Source organism: Eleutherodactylus coqui, chromosome 9, assembly GCF_035609145.1.
Source record: "Eleutherodactylus coqui strain aEleCoq1 chromosome 9, aEleCoq1.hap1, whole genome shotgun sequence".
NCBI lineage: Eukaryota > Metazoa > Chordata > Amphibia > Anura > Eleutherodactylidae > Eleutherodactylus > Eleutherodactylus coqui.
The window spans coordinates 151,485,667-151,504,229 of NC_089845.1; the positions used below are offsets into that span (position 1 = coordinate 151,485,667).

Consider the following 18,563-nt stretch of genomic DNA (forward strand, 5'->3'; position numbering starts at 1 on the left):
CGTAACAGATGCTCCCCCACCCACAGAAAGATGCCCAGTTAGTGCTCCCACACAGACAAAGCTGCCTCCAGTGATGCCTTCCCAGAGTATGATGTTTCTCTAGTGCCCCTACACAGAAAAGCTGTCCTTACCGATGCCTCCACATAGCATGATACACTCAGTGATTATCCCCCATAAGTATGATGTTTCCCTATTGCCCCCAAATAAAAAGTGTTGTCAGTTATGCCCCCACACAGTATGGTTCCCACGGTGACGTCCCTACACAGTATGGTGCCCTCCTGAAAATGTGCCCCCAGTGATGCCTCTGAAGTGCCTCCACAAACTATGATGCACTGAGTGCCTTTCACTTAAAATAGCAAATTACCCCCTATCCCGCTCCCACAGAGGGGATCACTCCACGGGTGTCCACTGTGTTTTCTGTGGCTTGACAGACACAATGATGTCACTGCATCACGCCTACCGAGCTGCAGAAAGATGGCTGGCTGATGGCTCCCTGCTTCATCATTACATCTTGATACAGGTATAGATTCAGAAGAGTTGGGAGACCTGGTTGATATGGTGACTATCTCTGCTGCTTCCCCCCTACACACTCAGCTCAGCTATGTCAATGTTTCTGATTAGTGGTGGTCCGACCTGCTGTGATCTCTACCAATCTTGAGAATGGGGCTGAGTGCCAGGAGCCTGGCGTTACCCCTATTTAACATAAAAGTATAATGACAATCTTGGGACAATGATGATGGGTTAGTGATTTCCCAATAAGACGCTTTCCCATGAAGGTGAGTTTGTTTGATATTATAAGCTATAAGGAAGTTTCCTACGGGAGGTGAATTCATTGGAAAAACCACAGATGGCAGGCAAGAAAAGAGAAGGAGGAGGACTGGCACTTAATACTGTATAAATATTCAGGACTGAGGCCGCTCCAGTCACAGAGGCCAAAGGACTCCTAAAATGTGAGTACAGTCCAACTGCGAGAACGCTCTGCAGGAATAAGTCACTGAAAGCAGGGTAGCTCCATAATTCACAGGTGTCACTTGCAATCAGATAACATATATAATAATATGCAAGAGATCTACTTTTTACTGGAGTAGGAGATACCCAGGTTATACCAGCATGGTCCATATCACTGTATACAGAAGATATATAACTGTACCTGCTGTATATATATAACTAGCTGATATACCCGGCTTCGCCCGAGTTAATTTGGTACTGGTGTTTATCTGGTGTTCACACGGAAAATCTTATGAAGTCATGGTTGCTTTAGAGATACTGAGGAAAAACATATGTTCACCATTTTGCATAGTTCTCTGCGTTACCCAGGAAATACCACGGGGAGGCAACCATGCGATGCTTCCTTTTTATAAAATGACATCAGGAAGAGAGAAAATTAGATTCCGTACATAAAATTTGGACACTAATTATTTTGCACTTAGAATTGAATAATCTAGTTGGGACCTATTAACTTTTCCTATTTATGACAATCAATGCTTGTGCCAAATTTCATGTTTCTATGACACCGGAAAGTGAGAAAATTAGATTATGTACGTAAAATTTGGATGCTAATTCTTTTGCGCATAGAATTGAATAATGGAGTTGGGACCCATTAGCTTTCCCTATTTATGACATAATCAATGCTCGTGCCAAATTTCCCGTTTCTATGACACCGAAAAGTGAGAAAATTACATTCCGCACGTAAAATTTGGACGCTAATTCTTTTGCGCATGAAATTTAATAATCGAGTTGGGGCCCATTAGCTTTTCCTATTTATAACATAATCAATGCTCGTGCCAAAATTCCCGTTTCTATGACACCGGAAAGTGAGAAAATTACATTCCGCACGTAAAATTTGGACGCTAATTCTTTTGCGCAGGAAATTGAATAATCTTGTTGGGACCCATTAGCTTTTCCTACTTATTACATAATCAATGCTCGTGCCAAATTTCCCGTTTCTATGACACCGGAAAGTGAGAAAATTATATTCCGTACGTAAAATTTGAACGCTAATTCTTTTGCGCATAGAATTGAATAATGAAGTTGGGACCCATTAGCTTTTAGTATTTATGACATAATCAATGCTTGTGCCAAATTTCCTGTTTCTATGACACCGGAAAGTGAAAAAATTACATTCCGTACGTAAAATTTCGATGCCAATTCTTTTGCACTAGACTTGAATAATGGAGTTGGGACCCATTAGCTTTTCCTATTTATGACATAATCAATGCTCGTGCCAAATTTCCTGTTTCTATGACACCGGGAAGTGAAGAAATTACATTCTGCACGTAAAATTTGGACGCTAATTCTTTTGCGCATAGAATTGAATAATCGAGTTGGGACCCATTAGCTTTTCCCACTTATGACAATCAATGCTCGTGCCAAATTTCCCGTTTCTATGACACCGGAAAGTGAGAAAATTACATTCCGCACGTAAAATTTGGATGCTAATTCTTTTGCGCATAGAATTGAATAATGGAATTGGGACCCATTAGCTTTTCCTACTTATGACATAATCAATGCTCATGACAATTTTCCCGTTTCTATGACACCGGAAAGTGAGAAAATTACATTCCGCACGTAAAATTACGACGCCAATTCTTTTGCGCATAGAATTGAATAATGGAGTTGGGACCCATTTGCTTTTACTATTTATGACATAATCAATGCTTGTGCCAAATTTCCTGTTTCTATGACACTGGAAAGTGAAGAAATTACATTCCGCATGTAAAATTTCGACGCCAATTCTTTTGCGCTAGAATTGAATAATGTAGTTGGGACACATTAACTTTTTCTATTTATGACATAATCAATGCTCGTGCCAAATTTCCCGTTTCTATTACATTGGGAAGTGAGAAAATTAGATTCCGTACGTAAAATTTGGATACTAATTCTTTTGCGCATAGAATTGAATAATCGAGTTGGGACCCATTAGCTTTTCCTATTAATGACATAATCAATGCTCGTGCCAAATTTCCTGTTTCTATGACACCGGAAAGTGAAGAAATTACATTCCGCACGTAAAATTTGGATGCTAATTCTTTTGTGCATAGAAATGAATAATCGAGTTGGGACCCATCAGCTTTTCCTACTTCTGACATAATCAATGCTCGTGCCAAATTTCCCGTTTCTATGACACCGGAAAGTGAGAAAATTACATTCCGCACGTAAAATTTCAACGCCAATTCTTTTGCGCTAGAATTGAATAATCTAGTTGGGACCCATTTGCTCTTCCTATTTATGACATAATCAATGCTCGTGCCAAATTTCACGTTTCTATGACACCGCAAAGTGAGAAAATTAGATTCCGTACTTAAAATTTGGACGCTAATTCTTTTGCGCATAGAATTGAATAATCGAGTTGGGACCCATTAACTTTTCCTATAGATGACATAATCAATGCTCATGCCAAATTTCGAGTTTCTATAACACCGGGAAGTGAGAGAATTCGATTCCGTACGTAAAATTTGGACGCTAATTCTTTTGCGCATAGAATTGAATAATCGTGTTGGGACCCATTAACTTTTCCCATTTATGACATAATCAAAGCTCGGGCGAAATTTTACGTTTCTATGACATTGGAAAGTCACAGATTTAGATTCCGTAAGTAAAATTTGGACGCTAATTCTTTTGCGCATAGAATTGAATAATTGAGTTGGGACCCATTAGCTTTTCCTATTTATGACATAATCAATGCTCGTGCCAAATTTCGCGTTTCTATGACACCGGAAAGTGGAAAAATTACATTCCGCACGTAAAATTTCTACGTCAATTCTTTTGCGCTAGAATTGAATAATCGAGTTGGGACCTACGAACTTTTCCTACTTATGACATAATCAATGCTCGTGCCAAATTTCACGTTTCTATGACACCGGAAAGTGAGATAATTAGATTCCGTACGTAAAATTTGGACGCTAATTCTTTTGCGCATAGAATTGAATAATCGAGTTGGGACCCATTAACTTTTCCTATTTATGACATAATCAATGCTCCTTCCAAATTTCGAGTTTCTATAACACCGGGAAGTGAGAGAATTAGATTCAGTACGTAAAATTTCGACGCTAATTCTTTTGCGCATAGAATTGAATAATCGAGTTGGGACCCATTAACTTTTCCCATTTATGACATAATCAATGCTCGGGCCAAATGTTAAGTTTCTATGACATTGGAAAGTGACAGATTTAGATTACGTACGTAAAATTTCGACGCCAATTCTTTTGCGCTAGAATTGAATAATCGAGTTGGGACCCAATTACTTTTCCTATTTTGGAGATAATCTATGTGTGTGCCCAATTTCATGTTTCTACGACATAGGGAAGTTGGAGAACTTTTGGCGAGTCAGTCAGTCAGTGAGTCAGTCAGTCAGTGAGTCAGTGAGGGCTTTCATCTTTAGATATATAGATTACATATAGTACGTAGTAACATAGTATGTAAGTCTGAAAAAGACACGTTCAGCCTATTACTCCCCAATGTTGATCCAGGGGAAAGGAAATAAAAAAAAAAAAACCCCAATAAAATAGAAGCCAATTTTCCCCATTTAGGGAAAAAAATCCTTCCTGACCCCAATTTGTCAATTGGAATAATCCCCAAATCAACAACCTTCTGAAGTAACTAGTGATATAACATGTAACATTGTAACACTCAAGATAGGCGTCCAGGCCACTTGTACTCTTTTATCTAATTTGCCATCACCACGTCCTCAGGCAGAGAGTTCCATAGTCTCACTGCTCTTATAGTAAAGAACCCCCTTCTACGTCGGTGTAGAAACCTTCTTTCCTCTAGACGTAGAGGGCGCCCCCTTGTTACAGTCACAGTCCTGGGTATAAATAGATGATGGGGGACATCTCTGTATTGTCCTCTGATATATTTATGCATAGTTATTGGGTCGACCCTCGGACATCTTTTTTCTAAACTAAATAACCTGAATTTTGATAATCTCTCTGGGTATTATAGTCCGCCCATTCCATTTATTACTTTAGTTGCCGGCCCTTGTGCCTGCTCAGGCTCTGATATGTCCTCCTTAAGTAATGGTACCCAAAGTTGTATAGAATATTCCATATGTGGTCTGACCAGTGACCAGTAAAGAGGAAGAACAAATGTTCTTGTCATGTGTCCCTAGATCTCCTTTGATGCACCCCATGATCCTATTTTCCTTGGCAGCAGCTACCTGACACTGGTTGCTCCAGTTAAGCTTGCAGTTAACTAAAATCCCCAAGTCTTTTTCCATATGAGTTTTGCCCAGTGGTTTCCCATTTAGTGTGTAATGGTGACATGTATTTCCTCTGCCCATGTGCATAACCTTACAATCATCAGTGTTAAACCTTATTTGCCACTTTTCCGCCCAAGACCCCAATTTATCCAGATCCTCTTGCAACTGCCATGCATCCTCTCTGGTGTTAATTTCTTTACATAGTTTTCTGTCACCAGCAAATACGGCTATTTTACTGCACAATCCTTCTACTAGGTCCTTTATAAATATATTATAAAGACTAGGGCGCAAAACTTACCCTTGTGGTACCCCACTAGTAACAATGCACCAATGACAGCATGTACCATTAATAAACACCCTCATCTTTCTTTTACTGGGCCACTTACTTACACACATTCTCACCCAAACCAAGCATTCTCATTTTATATACCAACCTTTTATGTGGCACAGTATCAAACATCTTGGAAGAGTCCAGATACACAAGACCCCTTCAAATATTTTTCCCTCATTAGAAGTAATGAAATTTCCAGGTTCACGTTTTCACCCCTTTTTGAATATGAGCACCACACTGGCTATGCTCTAATCCAATGGAAAAGACATTCTCACCATTGAGTCCTTGAATATTAGAAACAACAGTCTGTATATCATATTACCTAATTTTCTTAGAACCTGGGGGTGTATGCCATTGGTACCTGGTGATTTCTCTATTTTAATTTTTTAAAGACGATTCTGCACTTCTTCCTGGATTAGACTAGTGACATTTAGTGAAGAGAGTTTACATTATCACTCTGCATCTCACCTGACATTTCATTTTCCCCTGTGAATACACTGGAGAAAAAAACTATTTAATAGATTTGCTTTCTCTTCATCACCCTCAACAATTTTTCCTACATTATTTATTAAAGGGACAAGAATTTCAGTATTAATCTTTTTATTATTTATATAGTTGAAGAACAGTTTAGGCTTAGTTTTACTCTCTTTGGCAACAAGTCTCTCTGTCTCTATCTTTGCTGCTTTTATTTGATTTTTATATCATTAATAGAGATGAGCGAACCTACTCGGCCACGCCCCTTTTTTGCCCGAGTGCCGCGATTTTCGAGTACTTCTGTACTCGGGCAAAAAGATTCGGGGGGCGGCGTGGGTGAGTGGGGAGTTGCAGCGGGGAGTGGGGGGGGAGAGGGAGAGAGAGAGGGCTCCCCCCTGTTCCCTGCTGCTACCCCCCACTCCGCCACGCCTCCCCCTGCCCCCCGGCGCCCCCAAATCTTTTCACCCGAGTATGGAAGTACTCGAAAATCGCGGTGCTCGATCGCGTAATTACTCGAAACGAGTATGTTCGCTCATCTCTAATCATTAATTTTTTCCCTATAGGTTTTTAGTGCTTCTTTGCTGCCTTCTTGTTTTAGTAGTGTAAAGTCTTTCTTTTTGATGTTTATTGCCCACTTTACATCTTTACTGAGCCACATTGGTTATCTCCTACTCCTAACCCTTTTATTCCTCTAAGTATGAACCTCTCACATTAAGTAATTGGGATGTTTTTAAACATTTTCCATTTATTGTTTGAACTCTTATTTTTGAGGACATTATCCCAGTCAATCAGGTTGAGGGCATCACTAAGCTGATTGAACTTGTCTTTACTAAAGTTTAGTATTTTCATAAAACTCTCTTCTGAAAGACAAGTTGAAATGTATTATTATGTTCGCTATTTCCTAGGTTCCTCTCAACCTGCACCCCTGTTATTCTGTCTGGTCTGTTGGTTAATATTACTTCCAAAATGGCCATCCTTCTAGTTCAGTCTTGTAAAAATTGGGTGAGGTAATTATCTGTAGTAATCAAGAGAAAGTTGTTAACGCTCTGAAATCTGCAGGTTTCGGCTTTCCAGTTTACATCTGGATAGTTAAAGTCCCCTGTAATAATTACCTCATTGTGATTTGCTGCTTTATCTAATTACTTCAATAGTAGATTTTCAGTAGTTTCTGTAGTATTTGGTGGTCCATAGAAAACCCCTATGAGAATTATATTGTTGTTTTCCCCTCCATGTATTTCTATACATAGAGACTCCACATGTTCATCTCTGTCCTATATATCTTTCCGTAATGTGGGCTTTAAACAGGATTTTGCAGAGAGACAAACTCCTCCCCCTGTATGTTTTTTTTACCATCCCTTCTGAACAGACTGTAAGCCAGTAAGTTGACCGCCCAGTCACAGCTTTCATTCAACCAGATTTTAGTTATTCCCACTATGTCGTAGTTTTCCTCAGACATTATTACTTCTAGTATGTCTACTTTATTGGTCAGACTTCAAGCATTAGTCACCATAGAGTTTAGAAGGTTTTGGTTATTTTTTTATATTACGTGTATGCCTTCTAACTCTTCTGCCAGTTCTAACTCTACTAACCACTCCCACTGCTCCACTTCCATTTTCATTACTTAGTCCCAGGTCACTGCCTACACTGTCTTCTCCTATATCTCTTTCGTTAACCTCCCCCAGTTCCTAGTTTAAATACTCCTCCAACCTTCTAGCCATCTTCTCCCCCAGCACAGCAATACCTTCCCCATTGAGATCAATAAATACCATTCATGCACTCGGGCACTGGGTCAGGAAGATAGAAATAAACACACCCGGCAGATGGGAGGGAGATCAGCTGGATGCAGAAATACTCTCTCCCCTCTGGGTATCCAGGAACGCCTTGTAAATACAAATCATGCTGGGTCCACATCCAGGGTGTAGATATGGAGGTTCCACTTTATTTGTAAAAGAACAGAGTGGGTCTCTAACAAGAGACCCACTGGGTGATGTACATGAAAAACAAAGTGCTGGAGTGCAACGCGTTTCGGCTATCAACAGTAGTCCTTTTCAAGCACATTATTATCCAATTTGACTGAAGTGGCAGCTGTCAAGTGGATCTGGTATGGTTGATCAAAACTCGGTTCTAAACTTTTTTTTCAATATGTCCTTTTGAGAATTACACAATCACTTGTAAGCAAGACTATGCGACTCCTCTCTTGAGTCTGGATCTGGAATCGAGGAAAATACACATTTATAAGTGACAGTTAACTTCTGATATAAGGCACTCACATGGGAAGTGAGGTCCTAATGCTGGGACTGAAGAAAGTATAGACCTTTTACAGGGGCCCTACAAAACAAAACTTCATATGGAGCTCAACTCAGTCTTACAATTAGATGCAGGTCTGAGCAGTAGTAGAGGGCTAATAAAATGTGTGCCTCTACTATTTTCTATGACTTCTGGTACAATATATATATATAGATATATATATATATATATAAAACTTCATTTGACAATCTCTTTGCCGTAGTTTTTGTCTTGGCATTTTAATCTCCACAACGCCTACCTTTGGTAGCTGTATCCAGTCAATCTGTGGTTTGGCTCCCTGTTTGAGCGTCTTTTTCACACTATAAGTTTAACAGACCAATAGTATATATCTCATATACAACACTTACAGCAGCCATTCACACACAAAAAATTCACAAAAATAACAGATCCACATTATTTATGGTCAGAATTGACAAGTATTACTCTCTAATTCTGTTTTGCAGCAAAAACCGCACATTTTCAATTCACATTGCACAGACAACTTTAAAACAACTGTAGATAAACATCCTTTCAATTCAACTTTCTTATAACCTTCTGCACATACTTGCTGAGACACTTTAATTCACTTCATTTTTTTTTCATCACAATCTGCTATTCAACATTTCACTTCCGCAAACCACCTATAAAACAAGTTTATTTCTGCATCTCATTTATTGTTCTGTAATTCTATGCAGCAGTCTTTTTGATCCACTGTATAAGTTTCTCCTAAGCTGACAGCCCCTCCCTTCAGAATTCACTTTATCTCCGAGTCTCGGAGAAGCAAGACTGTATTAACCTTCTCTAATCAAGACTATATATAATAAAGCTTCCCCCTATTACAAACTGCAAATCCACACTACACAAACAGTTATTCATTCTTACACAGACTGAAAAGCTAGGTTTTGTAAGTAAAGATTGAGTCTTAATTACGCAGTACGGCCAACAGTGTACAGACACAAGTAAGAAAGTTTTATGCACTGCGGTTTGACGTGTCACCTAATGCTGCTAACGTCTCTCAGAAGCAAACACATGGCCGATTTCCACTTGCACAACTGTCCAAGCATCCTTCTTGATTCATACTATCTCTTTTTAGCATTGCTTGACATCCTTGTACTGCATTTTTAACTTTTCTTCCCTCAGCCTGGTGTTTAGCAGTCTTCCAGGCACCGTTCTTATCGCCATTTTCCTGTGAGTTCCCCATTGTAACTCACCTTAGGCTAACAATCTTTGACAGAGGTTTAAAGTGCTGTCTAGTTGCAATAAAAAAAGCCTGTATTGTGCCGGAACACTTAACACTACACTCTTGGTAGTATTACACACTGTATCCTTAACAGTGTACCTATTCCAGGAAATGATACAAAGTAGGTCAAGGCCTAAAAAAATCCCAGCGCTCCAGGTAGCACAAAGAAAACATGTAAAGAGTGGAGAACTTACTTCACAGGGGTGCCTCAGATGAATGCACCCCTCGTAGTATCCACTCCGGGTCAGGCAGAGATGAAGTTATGAATAACACCATACGATCCTGTTGCAAGAGCTTTATTCAAAAAAGTAATGCAACGCATTTCAGCTCTCAAATGAGCCTTTTTCAAGCATACAGAGTATAACACATATATTTGTATATACATACATTGCCGGCAGTACGCGACCATAAGCCTCCACCAGGTATCTAATTAAAATATGTATATATATACAACTTGGCCAACTTTGTGCCTGATTTGGTAATAAGGCCTCCAGTTATGTCTCCTACACAGTAATGCATCCCTTGTTTTAATAATAATTTTAATATTTACTATTTTTTGTAATTATTATTTCTTTTTAGTCCCTTAAGGGGACTTAAAATTGCGATTCCTTGTTTGCTTATACAATATACAGCAATACCTCAGCATTACAGTATATTATATTCCTGAAGGCATTATATTAAGAAGTGGCTCAGGTCACAGGCACATCTTAATAAGCAGAAATACATGTCAACCAACGAGGCCTGTACAAGCCTTAAGCTGCCGCAACACACAAAGGGTACCCTGCCATCTCATCACAGGGGACCATCTGGAACATTTAAGTGGCCATCAGGAAATCCAGTGTACATGCATGGCGAATCTAGCCAAGGGGTTAACAAGGTTTGTCAGACACATATACTTACCAGAATCCAATTTGGGTCTAGAGGTGTCAGCACCTCAATAACTGAACCAGCCCCCTTCTCTGGCCGCCTGCAGATGGGCGGATTTCCGCCGCGGCAAGCCTGCATAGGATTGCGTTAACAAAGAGCCCCGCACAGAAACGTCACTCACCCACCGCCGGCTCCGGTGTGCGCATGCGCCGGCTGCCCGGCAGCCGGCACATGAAATATCCGGAGCTGCGGGGCGCGAGTGAGTACGCGCTGCTCTCTGCAGGCGCTCAGGTCGAGTCCCGTCTGCAGGAAGCCTCTTTCATAGCCATTGCTGAAACAGAGAAGGGAGATGGCCAAGTTATCAAAATGAGACAGTCAGAGAGTCATCTACAATGCAGTCACTGACCTCAGGAGGGAAAATAGGAAGGTGTCACCATCCCTGGACTAGGATGGGATTCTGGCAATTATATGTTTCTGGATAACACATTGAGCCGCTACTGCATCCTGAGATCTTAACTAGAGATGAGCGAGCACCAAAATGCTCGGGTGCTCGTTACTCGGGACGAGATTTTCGCAATGCTCGAGGGTTCGTTTCGAGTAACGAACCCCATTGAAGTCAATGGGCGACCCGAGCATTTTTGTATATCGCCGATGCTCGCTAAGGTTTTCGTTTGTGAAAATCTGGGCAATTCAAGAAAGTGATGGGAACGACACAGCAACGGATAGGGCAGGCTAGGGGCTACATGTTGGGCTGCATCTCAAGTTCCCAGGTCCCACTATTAAGACACAATAGCGGCAAGAGTGCCCCCCCCCCCGCACTGTCAGCGTAAAGATCGTTCTCCTCTGCCATAGCTGTAACAGCTGTGGCAGAGAAGAACGATGTTTGCCCATTGAATTCAATGGAGCCAGCAATACAGCAGGTTCCACTGAAAGCAATGGGCTGCCGGCGATCGCAGGATGAATGGTCGGGAAGGGGTTAAATATATAAGCCCTTCCCTGCAATTCATCCAGAAATGTGTTACAATAAAAATATATACCGGCGTATAAGGCGACGGGGCGTATAAGGCGACCCCCCAACTGTCACCTTATACGCCGGCAATACAGTGGAGCAAAGAATAAAAATCATTACTCACTTCTTCTGACGTTCTGCGGTGCTCCTGCAGGCTGTCGCTCCCTTCTGGTCCCCGGCAGAGCATTGCTTTCTGGACACAGTGGTTGAAATCCCCACCTCCAGAAACACACGTGCCTTCAGCCAATCACAGCCATTCAATGACATCATTGTCCCGTCGCCTTATACGCCGGTATATATTTTTATTGTAACACATTTCTGGATGAATTGCAGGGAAGGGCTTATATATTTAAGCCCTTCCTGACAATTCATCCCCGCGCACGCTGGCAGCCCATTGCTTTCAGTGGAACCTGCTGTATTGCTGGCTCCATTGAATTCAATGGGCAAACATCGTTCTTCTCTGCCACAGCTGTTACAGCTGTGGCAGAGAAGAATGATTTGTCTTCTATATGTTCTCAATGGGGTCGGCGCTGCTGCCGCTGGCCCCATTGAGCGCATATAGAGAAGAGAACAGAAATCGCAGATCGCACATAGGTGCGATCTGCGATTTCTATGGCCTTAAGAAGGACCGTTGGGGTTCTTGAAACCTAAAATACTCCTAACGCTCTCCCTATAGCAGCTCCACCAAGATACCACTTTCCCTGAACTAATGTCAGAATGCATCTGTGGCGAGCCGCGGGAGGGGCACATTTTAATACTCGGGTGACACCTAATCTCGCCAGCCACTCACTGCAGGGGGGTGGTATAGGGCTTGAACGTTGCAGGGGGAAGTTGTAATGCCTTCCCTGTCTTTCTATTGGCCAGAAAAGCGCGCAAATTTCTCAGGGAAGAAAATGAAAGTAACCCGAACACCGCGTGGTACTCGTTACGAGTAACGAGCATCTCGAACACCCTAATACTCAAACGAGTATCAAGCTCGGACGAGTATGCTCGCTCATCTCTAATCTTAACCTATTTGCATCCTCAAATAAAAAAAAGGGAAGTAGTGCAAGTACCACTAATTCTAATACTACAACTACCATGACTACTACTAATACTACTAGTGCTACAATTGCTGTCACTACCAAAAACTACTACTACTAGCACTACTACTGCCACCACGTCTAATACCACCACTGCTGCTACTAAATCTAATACGGCTACGATAGAAGTGTTACTACTGCTTATACAAATACTACTATCACTACAGGCATTACTGCTACTACTGCCACCACTACTTCTAATGCTAATGCAGCTAATACTAAATCTAATACTACTACTACAAGTATTACTCCTGCTAATACTAATGCTACCATCACTACAAGTATTACTACTACTAATACTACTACAACTACTACAGCCACTACGACTGCCACTCCAACTCTCTGTACCCCTTTTTTTTTCTCCAGAATGACTCTTCTGACGTCTCTGATTTTGCTCGGATTTCTGGCTCTAACTCTGGGATGTTTGCCTGAACCTGGAGGTGAGATAAGATGTACATCTGTAATATATCTGTGCCACACATAGGAACCCAAGGCTGGGTTATAGCATGGCCAAAGGAGTTAGAGGCCCAGAAGCCTCCATGCCCTGCACCAAACTACCGCTAAACTTACATTGTGGTACAGAGCTCTGTTATTTTGGCACTATATGACACTATGTCTTCAATGGATTGCACTGTCATGCTTTGATTTCTCAGTCCCTCCTCCATCTGACTCTTATTGGATTTTATGGGAAGAAATGGACAGAATGAAAACAAAGAACGACACTGCTCACATTTCAACTCTACATGATTTAAAACTCTTCTGTTGTTACTTCCTCAGCCATAAATCTAGCAAGAAGGGGAGAAGCCTCCCAGGATTCCCAATATATGAGTGATAACATGGGACATGCCAGTAATGCCATAGATGGTAACAAAAACACTGATTACTACAAGGGATCATGTGCTCACAACCATTATGGGACAATTTCCTGGTGGAAAGTGGACCTGAAGGAGGTCTACAAGATAACAACTGTTATCATAACAAACAGGCTAGACTGTTGTCCGGAACGACTGCTGGGAGCCGAGATCCGGATTGGAAACTCTAAAGATAACAACAACCCAGTGTAAGTTATTAATATTTGACACTATATACTTATTTTTAACTCCTGGGGACCATATAAATATATAGTCCTATATTGTGTTACTCCACAATGTCCTGTGTTGTGTTTCTCCACAACATCCGGTCTTGTGTTCCTCCACAATGTACCATCTTATTGTGTTTTGTGTTCCTTCACAATATCCCATCTTGTGTTCCTCCACATTCTCTTGTCTTGTGTTCCTCCACAATGTCCCATCTTGGGTTCCTCCAGAATATTCCATCTTGTGTTTCTTCACAATCCCATCTTGCATTTTGCAAAATATCCTGTCTTGCATTTCTTCGCAATGTCCCATACTGTCTTCCTTCATAATTTCCCATCTTGTGTTCGTCCACAATGTCCTGTTTTTTTGTCTTGTGTTCCTCCCCATCTTCTGCTTCTCCAAAATGTCCCATCTTCTGTTCCTCCACAATGTCTTGTCTTGTATTTCTCCACAATGTCCCATCATGTGTTTCTCCTCAATGTCCTTTTTTTATTGTTTTGGCCTCATAGTCATGAATCATTCGATATATTCGTAATAATTCTTTTTGATTTGTACCTTCATCCTATATACCGAATTGTCTCCTCTAGTAGCTGAAACATCTTGTAAGTTATATGTGGAAGATTTTACATAATTTGGTGAATGATCCGTTTTTCTTTTTTTCCTTGCTATCCTTATTTAATATTTCCCTTCATAGGTCCCAAGATGCATCTACATCCCAGCTATGAAAGTTCTTCTCTTCTAGTCTAGCCTTTCAAGGCTGATCTAGTGCCTATATTGCACACATTAGTTCAGTTTTCATAGGGTAACAGCCACATTTCCTAATCTAATCTATACTTTATATACTGTCCTTTGGTCCATGTGATAAATTCAACAAAATATACAGTTCTTAAGACAATCACATGTGTTTGACCACCTTTGCAGTTCTTCTTCATTCAATCAATCTTGAAGTTGTAGAATTTGTACGTGTTTTATGTTCCAAGTCACCCTAAACATGATGAGTGTGGAAGAATGAGCAGCTGATTATCAAATGGCTTATTGTTTTTCTCCTCCAGGTGCGCTAAGGTCACTGCTCTTTCAAACGGCACCTTGACGTACTGCTGTAAGGAGATGGAAGGTCAGTACATCAGCGTGGTGATGCCAGATCGCCCAGAGTGGTTGACGCTGTGCGAAGTCGAGGTTTATGGAAAACCCATCGGCAAGCCTTTTCAAACCTGCTATTAAACTGCACATGCTTCTTCTGCATCTCCATCTCTGTATTAGCATTTTTTCCCTTTGTATAATTAGTTGCTCAAAAGTTGGAAATAGCATGTCCTCAACTAAAACTTCTTTATTTGCTAAGAGTCAAAAATAAAAGCTTTCTCTTGCTTTCAACGTGCGTGTCTTAAGTTTTAAATCATCAGTCATAGTGAAGATAATAAATTCTATTTTGGCTTTGCTATTATATCAGTTTCTGGTAAAGCTGGTGACAACCAATATGGCTAGCTTTATAATTTCCACAGAGGTTGTCACCCAGGATTGCTAAACTCCTGGATGGTAATGATGCTTCTCCCAAACTCAACAACTCAGTTTATTACTGTGGGTGTGACTGTCCTGTTTTCCAGTGTAATACAAGGCTGTTTTCGATGAGTTCTTGGTACATTTCCTGTAACTGTTCTTTTAAGAACAAGCCTGGAAAAACTGCAGTAAAATTACGTGGGTTGAAAACACAGTTTGACGACATTTTTACATAGGGCATTCTGGGTCAGTAGCATGACTTTCTGAATATGTCCAGCAGAGGTGGCTTTTCAAAGTCCTAGAAACTAGATTTAAAGGGCCTGTCCCAAGTCTTAAACTTTCCCCAATCCTTAGGATAGGAATAGGTGTCTGACTGGTGGGGGTCCAAAAGCTGGGGTTTGTGTCCTCTCCGTCTGCTTCTGCTCCATTTATTTCTAGGGCATTATCGAAGAAGCCACGTGGAGTACTCCGCTATCCTTGGCAGTGTCATAGAGATGAATGCTACTGTAGTGGACCAGTACACCATCTTGGTCTCCTCCATAAATGTCATACACGTTTGTCTTATGTGGATGCACTGTGCAGAACCTGTCTTGTCATATCCAGTGTGTGTGTTGCACAGCTGTGGCGCTTGAGAGGTTAACTTTAAAAAAATCATTGCATGCATGTAACTGTATCAGTTTGTCATGCCATGTGGTATGAGTGAGGGTATAAATAGGAGTGATTGAGAGCGGGAAAGGAGCTTCCATCTTGTCTTCAGAGAAAGTCTACAACACAGAGCCACATGGAAGCACCTTCAGCTTCCTTGTGGTCATGATGGAAGAGAAGGAGAGGTATCCCATAGTGTTTGAAGTTTGGATGTGAATGGAGTGAGCCCAAGCCTAAGAGAGAGCACTCGTAAGTAATTCTGTATAGAGAGACCCACTGCAGAGGTACTAATTCAATCCCACAAGTTTTTTTCCTATACGGCCATCCAACGCCAGAATCACCTTGTAGAAGTACACTACTAAGTCATGCCCACACACCTCCAGTGCGGGGTGCTAATCCTTGAAGTAAATAATTGCTGCCAGAGTGTGTTTGGAGTGACCCCTACCCCCTTCCTCCTCTGGAATGCTCCCAGTTCAGGAGCGGTTCCTGACAGATAACATGTACTGTAGGACTGGTTTCATCCTGTGTATCTTCCCTGACCTCTGATCTCTGTTCTACCTCCACTGTGAAGAATTGTACCTGAATTGCCTTAAATAATTGTTTTGCCAAAGTTTATTACAAGTTATACAGGGCCCTAACTCTTCCTGGGGACCCGAGGTACTATGCACCCCTCTCTTTATTGTGTTTATTCTCTGCCGTGTAGCATACCACTGTGTAGGAACAGTGACATCACCCGTGATAACTACTACCCCCTTCATCCTGTTTATTGGCATTCCCTATCCTAGGGATGTCCATGGTGGCCTGCAATCCTGCTCTGGCCTTGGCTACGTGTCATCGCTCTGGGAAAAGCAGTCTAGTAAGTGCTGCCGTGACAAGCCAACACTTAGCCCTCCCAGCTCCCCACGTTTGTCAAGTGTCTGGGGTGTCCCTATGGGACGTTGCACTACTGCAACACAGGACTGAACTGTCTAGGCCACACTAGAGGCCACAAAGCAGCCAAACTTCCTCTGCATGCTGATGGTCCTCTTCTCTCAGGCTGAAGCTCCATACAGCCCTTTATAAGTCCCAGCTGTAGCCACCCCTAGATTTGGACCAGCACCACCCAACCCACCTTGGCTCCCTCTAAGCTGTCGTGTCTCCCACTCCCAGCTGACACCACATAACTGACCACCTCTCAAAGCTGACAGTACGCTACTACTTCAGCCCACACAGAGTTCTGTAGACTCTCCTCTTTCATGGCCAGCCTCACTACTCTGAAACAACCACTGTTTGTCAGGTTTGATCACCAACCACTGTCTGTAACACTCTCCAGGTCTTGCTTGGTAATTCTCGACATCACACAAGCCTCCCAACCATCCTGAATTCTTCGGGATAGTTTCAGTTTGGGAACGCTGTCCCACAGTCCTGGATGGCAGGAGGAATGTGCCATTCTCTCCTTACCTCCTCAGTCATACACTAGAAAGGGATGTACCTGGCCCAGACGGGTAATCTGCTGGGCAGATTGCCTGTGGGCCAGTCAGTCAGTGGGCCAGCTCTCACTAGAGAGTACCAACTGCACTGACCATACTGGCCTTTCTTATCAGTACAATTACTGAGGGTACAGTGGATGAAGCATAACAGTCACATGACCATCACAGGTCCTTCATCCTGCAAGTCACACACAGTCTGCAGAGGAGGTAAGTGAGAAGCTCCCTCCACCTCCAGCATTGCCTGCAAATCTGAGGGAAGATGGGAGAAGGACAATGTCAGTGTCAGCAGATACAGAAGTACTACCTGACCTGGCCGCTGGTATCTGAGCATCATACAATCCTATAATTCCTATGAAGTTGGTAGAAAATAATTTTTAAAAATGAAATATCTTAAAAAATACAAGTAGTATAGGGAAAAAAAACTATATGTTTGGTATTGTAGTACTGACCCATAGAATAAAGTTATCATGTCAATTTTGTTGCACTTTGTGGCCCATAGAAACAAGACGCATCGAAAGATGGCAGAATGTTGTTTTGTCTTTTCTTTTTACTCCTCCTTAGAATTTAAAAAACAATTTTCAGTACATTATATGGTACGTTACATAGTACCAATGAAAAATACAACTCATCCCGCAAAAAAACAAGCCCTCATTAACCCCTTAATGACATGGCCTATTTTGGGCTTAAGGATGCAACGATTTTTGGGGGATTTTCGCCTCCATTTTCAAAAGCCATAACTTTTTTTTTTTTCCGTCGACGCGGCCGTATAAGGGCTTGTTTTTTGCGTGGCGAGCTGTAGTTTTTGATGGTCCCATTTTTGGGTACATTGACTATATTGTAAAACTTTTTTTATTTTTTTTATGATAATAGGGAGAGAAAATGCATCAATTCTGCCATAGATTTTGGTTGTTTTTTTTTACAGCGTTAATCATGCAGCATAAATGACACAATCCATTTTTTTCTGCGGGTCGGTAGGATTACAGCGATACCAAAATTCCTATTTTTTTTAGGTTTTTCCACTTTTTTGGAGTAAAAACCCTTTTTTTGGAAATCTTTTTTTTCTATATCGCTGCATTCAAAGTCCTGTAACTTTTTTATTTTTCTATGTACGGAGCTCTATGAGGGCTTATTGTTTGCGAGATGAGCGGTAGTTTTTATTGGTTCCATTTGGGGGAATATACGGCATTTTTGATCACTTTTATTGCATTTTTTGGGAGGCAAAATGCTAAAAGTTAGCATTTTGCCTCAGTTTTTTAGCGGGTTTTTTTACGCCTTTTGCCATACAAAATAAAAAGCATGTTCAGCTTTTTGTACATATCATTACAGATGCGTCAATACCAAATATGTGCCATTTAAACATTTTTTTTACATTTTTATTTGCTTTTTTTTACAC

The 18,563-nt window shown here is 41.4% G+C and overlaps 1 protein-coding gene across 1 annotated transcript; it reads left to right on the plus strand.

Annotated features, from left to right (window-relative positions):
- The first annotated feature begins 879 nt into the window (after positions 1–879).
- On the plus strand, positions 880–14,933 carry LOC136578521 (fucolectin-like). The gene is made up of 4 exons (XM_066578647.1): positions 880–950; positions 12,853–12,926; positions 13,264–13,546; positions 14,615–14,933. The coding sequence occupies exons 2-4, from the start codon at positions 12,854–12,856 to the stop codon at positions 14,781–14,783; spliced, it is 525 nt and encodes a 174-aa protein (XP_066434744.1). The 5' UTR covers positions 880–950; position 12,853; the 3' UTR covers positions 14,784–14,933.
- The last annotated feature ends 3,630 nt before the right edge of the window (positions 14,934–18,563 follow it).

Excerpts from the sequence above, each read along its gene's own strand:
- LOC136578521 (XM_066578647.1), top strand. The coding sequence starts at position 12,854 with ATGACTCTTCTGACGTCTCTGATTTTGCTCGGATTTCTGGCTCTAACT. Across the intron at positions 12,927-13,263 it reads ATGTTTGCCTGAACCTGGAG|CCATAAATCTAGCAAGAAGG; the intron begins GTGAGATAAGAT and ends TTACTTCCTCAG. Across the intron at positions 13,547-14,614 it reads AAAGATAACAACAACCCAGT|GTGCGCTAAGGTCACTGCTC; the intron begins GTAAGTTATTAA and ends TTTCTCCTCCAG.